The sequence below is a fragment of the Pteropus vampyrus genome, unplaced genomic scaffold, assembly GCF_000151845.1.
Source record: "Pteropus vampyrus isolate Shadow unplaced genomic scaffold, Pvam_2.0 Scaffold1, whole genome shotgun sequence".
In the NCBI taxonomy this organism is placed as follows: Eukaryota; Metazoa; Chordata; class Mammalia; order Chiroptera; family Pteropodidae; genus Pteropus; species Pteropus vampyrus.
The window spans coordinates 20659044-20665791 of NW_011888782.1; the positions used below are offsets into that span (position 1 = coordinate 20659044).

Genomic DNA, 6748 nt, shown 5'->3' on the forward strand with positions numbered 1-6748 from the left:
AGGCTGGTGGACGACGGCTCCGGGAAGGTGGAGGTGAGCGGCACTGGCTTGGCTGGGGGAAGATACGCTCAGAGGGGTAGGCTTTGTCTTCAAATGAATGGTGTGGCTGCTAAAGCGACCCAGGTACACGCAAGTACACATTTACATACAATTAGGGACACCCAGGGACATGTGTACATATACACACCCCCTCCCAACAGCCAGCTTATACACATTACACCTAATCAATCACTCGCAACCATGGCCACTCATAACACTCATGGCACACACATAGTAACACTCAGACACTTACCTGTACCCTTTTGTCACATGTATGACACAAACAGACATATGATAGTATAGACACACATACTCATACCTTGAAATTGCACTTAATCGCAGCCAAATACACAACTGCAGCATGTAATTGCACAAATTTACATCACAAATGATTGGTCACAAACCCAACCATCAACCCGCAGGGACACACCAAGACAGATACACAGTCACATATAATCGATCACAGCCCCACACACCCAACCCCCAACCCCCAACCCCCAACGTACAGTCACACACCATCAGCTACCCCTCTGATCTTAGACCAGCGTTCTGGGAGACACAGGGCTCGGGGGCCACTTGCAGGCTCTGCATGGGGCAGGGCTGCATCTTCACTCGTTGGCCGACCCCTGAGCAGAGCCTTTCATTCCTTTGGGCCTCAGGGTTTTTTCCTGCCAAGTGGATTCTATTCTATCTGGCCCCAAGGCTGGTGTGGGGGTGCAGTGAGATTCTGGGAACAGGGCTGCTGGGCTTGTGTGAGGGGTTCTAGGTCTCGAGGTAGGTTGAAGTCAGAGAAAATATTGTTTCTTCAAGGTCTCTGCCTACAATCGCCCTAATTTGGATGGACAGAGGCAGTGAGTGGGGAGAGACCAAGATAGGAGGAGACAGGACAAGGTGGGGGAAAGAGAGGAACAAGAGGGGAAGTAGAACGAGAGGGAGGACCGAAGAGGCAGAGGAGACAGAAGACAGAGCAGGGAGGAGACGGAGCTGTCGGTGGGGGAAACGTAATGAAGAGCAGGGAGAGATGGGGGCAGACAGGGAGACAGGAAGACAGAAAAGCAGAGAGGAGGGCAAGAGAGGGAAGGGAGGAGGGTCTTCGACCCAGGTCACAAGCACAAAGGCGGGGAGGGGATCCCTCCCAGCAGGCTCATGGACATGCAGGTAGAGGCGGAGGCCCGGGCCACAAGGCCTGGCTGCCAAGTAATTGCTGCTTCTGGGTGGCATGTGTTCAGAGTCAGCCTCTTCTGCAAAAGGCAGGAATCTGGATGCTCTGGTCTGGAGACCTTTTCCAGAGGCAGCTGCTGGCCTCTGTGTGACCACAGGATGCCCAGGCATTGTTTCCCACCATGGCAAGGTGGGTGTTGTTATCCCCAATTTACAGGTGGGAAAAACTGAAGCTCAGAGAGGTCTCACTGCCAACACAGCTGACCTGGGTTTCAGGCCAGGTCTGCCTGGCTCCAGAGCCCATGCTCGCTACCCACAGGAACAAGAAATCACGCTGTCAAAGTGTGAGGAAGTGCACTCGCTTTAGTCTTTGAACAGGCTTTGCTTTTTTTAAGTGACCCTTGAAAAAAGGGAATTTTTCCAAGAGCCCCAAGGCCTCACTTCTGCCAAGCTTCTGTTGCCCTGGCCTGAGTAGCAAGTAGCTCTGCCAGGACCTATCTGCCCCTAACCCAGGCTGTGACTGGTGGGGTCAGGCTGGGGGTCTGTATGTGGCAGGGGTCAGGTCAACCCTGACAGGCTCTGTAGTCATTACCACTTGTTTGTCTCAGATACCACGTGCCAACTTAGAGTCCTGGCTGAGATCAGGCTGGCACAAGTGTGGTGGTCCCAGGGGTCCACGGGGGAAAGGGTCACCTGCAGGTCTTCACATAAGCCCAGCACAGAACATGGGGTAAGTGCAGAGCTGGAGGTGAGCCCCTTGCCTGCACAGATGAGGCTGGAGAGAGCTTTCTGGCTGGGCACAGGGTGAGTTCAGGTGAAGGAGCCACCTGTGCCCATTGGTTCCCCTGATCCCCAGGTGTGGTGCATCCAGGACTTAGGCAGGCAGCCTGTGGACCCCAAGTACCATGGATGGTTGTGTGCAGGCAACTGCTACCTTGTCCTCTACACATACCAGAAGATGGGCCGTGTCCAGTACATCCTGTATCTATGGCAGGTGCACCAGCCCAGGGGAGATGGGGGCACCTTCCAGCCCCGAGGCTGAAAATCTGAGAATGGAATGTAAGAGCTGCTTCAGGCCCTCACCACCCCCACCTGCAGGGTCACCAGGCCACCGCACACAAGATAAAGGCCCTGCACTACAATGCTGAGGAGCTGGACCTCACGTACCATGGAGCCCCAGTGCAAGAGCACGTGACCATGGGCAGCGAGCCTCCCCACTTCCTCACCATCTTTCAGGGCCAGCTGGTGGTCTTCCAGGTAGAACCCACCTTGCTGCCATGGCTGCAGCCTCACCAGCTGCTCCACGTGCCTGTAGCCCTTAAACACACATGCTAACACCTTCTCTCCAGGCCGGAGGCCCAGCCTACTACCCCAAACCCCTACCCTGGTTTCCTGGTCCTTGTCCATGGCCCAGGAGCTCCAAGGGTGAGCCTGCCTAAGTTTATTTACCCAGTCCTCAGGGTCAGCCACAAAGCAGGAGCACAGGTGAGAAGGGAGCCAGGACATTGCCTGGGATCCCAACTCTCCGCCTTCAAGCCCGGGGGACTCTGCCCTGACCCCTTGGAGATGGGTGAGGCATCCATTTAGAAAGGCTTGGTTCCCTGTTCTAGACTAACAGGATCCTTACACTCCACACCCAGAGGGTCCCAAAAATGGAGGTGGCTTCAAGCATGGGTCCCCTGGGCCCTGAAGCCCACTGGGACAGGGAGGTGGCCCCCAAGAGTCCTTTCCTGAGGCCCACCCCTCTCGTAGGGGAACCCTGGGTACAATGGGAAGGGGCAGCCAGCATCGGCCACGAGGCTCTTCCATGTGCAAGGCACGGACAACTTCAACACCCGGACCATGGAGGTGCCAGCCCGGGCCTCAGCCCTCAACTCCAGCGACATCTTCTTGCTGGTCACAGCCAGGCTCTGCTACCTCTGGTTTGGGAAGGTACCCTCAGCACTGACCACTTGATTCACACCTGGGGTAGTGGTGCCAGGTGGGGATGGGGCCAATGCACAGAGGATGCGGACCTCAAATCCAGCCTCAGACAGGCCGGGAAGGGGGTGGAAGAGGCCATAGTGTCCTCTCTAGAACCTGGGGTAAGTTACAAAGCGACAGGTGGACCTGGGAGTCCACAGGGCAGAGCTAGGCCAGGCCCGGGCTGCCTGCCTTCCTTCCTACCTTGAGCATGGAACATACCCCTTCGCAAGACTTTTGGGAAAAGGAAGTGACCTAGTCCAGTTTGCAATAATTTTCTCTGATCTTCAGCATAAACCGTCAATGATCCCCAACCTTGGGAGTCCCCATCCCATGCTGTGGCCCCAGAGAGGCCCCAGTCCCTGTGACATCGATCAGCTGGGGAGATGGAGGCAGGGACAGGGAGGGAGATCACTTGCTCACGTGTGCCCCACCATCAGCCTAGGCCTCCGGTGCCTCAGGGCCCTGTGAGTGGGAGTTATGGGGCTGGAGGTGAAGATCCCTCCCCTTGCAGGGTCTGACTCAACTCTTTGCCTGCTAGGGCTGCAGTGGTGACCAGCGTGAGATGGCACAGATGGTGGTCACTGTCATCTCTAAGAAGAACAAGGAAACAGTGCTGGAGGGTCAGGAGCCTCCCCACTTCTGGGAGGCCCTGGGAGGCCGGGCTCCCTATTCCAGTAAAAAGAGGTGACAGGGTTGGGAGAAGGATGTTCTTCTTACACAGAAGAGGAAACTGAGATCCAAAGAGTGGGTGACACAGGGAGCTGGAGAAGCCAGACTAGAGCGGAAGACTTCGCTCCTCACCCAAGGGACTCACTCCCCGGAGCACATTACCCCTGCTACTCTGGGTAGCTTGGATCAGGAAGATGCGGAGCAAGCAGGGCAGTAGCGCCCTCTGCTGGCTGAATATGCTCCCTGCATTGTCCCAGTCCTAGACCATCCCACTGGCAGAGGCTGTTCCCCAAACCTATAGTCCCCAGGGCGGACGGTGCCATGTGTGTGTGTGTGTGTGTGTGTGTGTGTGTGTGTGTGTGTGTGTGTGTGTGTGTGTGTGTGTGTGTAGCAAGTGTGGAGTGTGCAAGAATAGTGTGTGTGTGGTGTGTAAATGGATAAAGGTGTGTATCAGAAGGTAGGGCAGAGTGTGGGTTCAAAGTGGGGAGTCCTGGGCTGCTCTGTATTGTCTGTGGGGCCTGGTTTAAGCACCACACTTCCCCCAAGTCTCCTGAGCGCCTAAGTACTACTGTCCCCCTGTCTCAGCCTAGCCACCTTCCTCCCACCCTGGGCCTAACACCCGCTCCCAGGCAGCGCTGGGACAAGTGACTCCTCCCTCCCAGGGAGGGCAGGGCTCCAGCTCAGGCCCACCCTGCTAAGCCAGCATCCTCTTCCCAGTGTCCCCGCCTCAGAAAATCCGTGGGACAGCTTGCGTCTAGCTGGGTAGGGCGAGACAGATCACCTAATCTACTTTCCCACTGACAGATGGGGGACACTGAGGCCCAGAGAGGAGGAAGGCGTTCCTAAAGTGAATTAAGGGGCGGGTGGAGCTCAAAGGGGAGCCTCCTACCCCTGGGGATGTCCTTGTCTCCCTGGGGTCTGGGCCCCTGTGCCGAGGGCTAGCATGGCCCAGGCTAGCGAGAGGCACAGAGCTCTCTGCACCCCTCACGGCCTTGTGCCCACACTGGCCAGCCTCCCAGAGGAAGTGTCCGGTTTCCAGCCACGACTGTTTGAGTGCTCCAGCCCAGCGGGCCAGCTGGTCCTCATGGAAGTGGTGTTCTTTAGACAAGAGGACCTGGACCAGTATGACATCATGTTACTGGACACCTGGCAGGAGGTGAGACGGCTACCCCTGCCTGACTTGGGTGTGTCTGCGTTTGTGTAACTGGGTGTGAGTGTGTGTGGCTTTGTGTTTCCTGGCACGACTGCATGTAAGGCCTCAGGGGTGTCTGTGTGACTGTGTGTCACACTGACACTTTGTGTGACTGCATGACCGTGGATGACTCCATCACAGTGAGCCTTTGGGAGCCATTGACTATGAATCTGGAACTAGTGTGTGGTTGTGACCAGTTTTGTAGTTCCATGTAATTCTCGGTGCCTTAAAATGGTGTGTGGTGTCAGGCGACGGCCCGTGGCTGACATGTGTCAGTACAGAGTGAATGACTGTAAGTTGAATGACATACATCACCTGTGTATGTGTGATGCCTCCGTGTGACTGCATTTGCCTTTGTGAATGTGGCTGTGTGGTCAAGTGACTGGCCATAGCTGGCCAGAGCAGCCGTAACCAGTGAGACCATGTATGTGAAAGACTCTATGACTGGCCGTGGGTGTGAGTGACTGAATGATTGTATTTGTGTGGCTGTATGCAATGGTTTTTCAGGCTACTTGTTTTTCAGGGTCGATGTGTGCAACCGTGTAATCAAGTGTGATTGTGTTTATGTGTAACTCTGTGTGACTGTGGGTGACAGTCCATGGCTGTGATTTGCTATCTGGCTGTGTGGCGATGGGTGATAGTGCCCATGTCACTGTGTTGATGTGAGGAGGCCTTTTGGCTCCCATCTCACTCAGCAAAACCACAGCCCTTAGGACAGCCCCGCATGGCCTGACACCCCGACTCTCCAGCCTGATTTGCTCCCATTCTCTCCGTCACTTGCTTTGCTTCAGCTACAATGGCCTCCTTGCTGGTCCCCCAAAATGCCAGGCACGCTCAGGGGCTTTGCCCTCATTGTTTCTTCCGGTTACAACACTTGCTCCCCAGACGCACACAGGACTTGCTCCCTCGCCTCTCTCTGACCTTGACTCTCATGTCCTCTTCGCAGTGAGGCTCTCCCTGACTTGAATTTAAAGTTGTATTATTCCCACCACTACCACACTTACCTTCTTTCCCTGCCTTATTTTTCTCCATCTGATATACTACATATTTTACTTATTTTCTGTCTCTTCCAATAAAATAAAAACTCTACTAAGGCAAGAATTTTTTTCCATTTTCACTCTTGAATCCCCAGTACCTAGAACAGTGCCTGGCCCACAATAGGTATTCCATATATATTTGTGGGTTGAATGCATACCTGTATGCCCGTGACCTTCTGGCCTGTTTATGGGTGTATGGCTGCCAACCCTCTGGGTGTGTCTGGTTGGCTGGTATGTGGTTTGGGGCTCTGAGACCATCTGAGGGACAGGAGCGGGAAGGAAATGGTCAGCTCTGGGAAGCCACCCGCCCAAGGCCCGTCTCCCTCTGTGGCCCAGATCTTCCTGTGGCTTGGGGAAGCTGCAAGTGAGCAGAAGAAAGATGCTGTGGCCTGGGGCCAAGAGTACCTGCAGACCCATCCAGCAGGGAGGAGCCAGGCCACACCTATCGTGCTGGTGAAGCAGGGCCACGAGCCTCCCACCTTCACCAGATGGTTCTTCACCTGGGACCCCTACAAGTGGGCCGTGAGTGAGGTCTGAACCCCCCAGCCTAACCCTAATCCAGAGGAGAGAGGCCTGCCCTGCGTAAACTGAAAAGAGGCATAACCCTGCCTGGGGACTCCCAGTGTAGGTTGGGGAGAACTGGTCTTGTCCTCTCCCCCGCCCCCCAGGTCCCAGGGGTGCTCTT

The 6748-nt window shown here is 55.4% G+C and overlaps 1 protein-coding gene across 1 annotated transcript in view; it reads left to right on the forward strand.

Annotated features, from left to right (window-relative positions):
- The window catches only part of VILL (villin like), a 14661-nt gene extending 7919 nt beyond the window's left edge, over positions 1 to 6742 (forward strand). Inside the window, exons 9-14 of the mRNA XM_023526656.1 lie at positions 2015 to 2194; positions 2299 to 2457; positions 2953 to 3132; positions 3704 to 3849; positions 4846 to 4990; positions 6400 to 6742. Of these exons, the coding sequence (XP_023382424.1) occupies positions 2015 to 2194; positions 2299 to 2457; positions 2953 to 3132; positions 3704 to 3849; positions 4846 to 4990; positions 6400 to 6600 (1011 nt within the window). The 3' untranslated portion in view covers positions 6601 to 6742. The remainder of the gene's footprint in view (positions 1 to 2014; positions 2195 to 2298; positions 2458 to 2952; positions 3133 to 3703; positions 3850 to 4845; positions 4991 to 6399) is intronic.
- Positions 6743 to 6748: the final 6 nt, after the last annotated feature.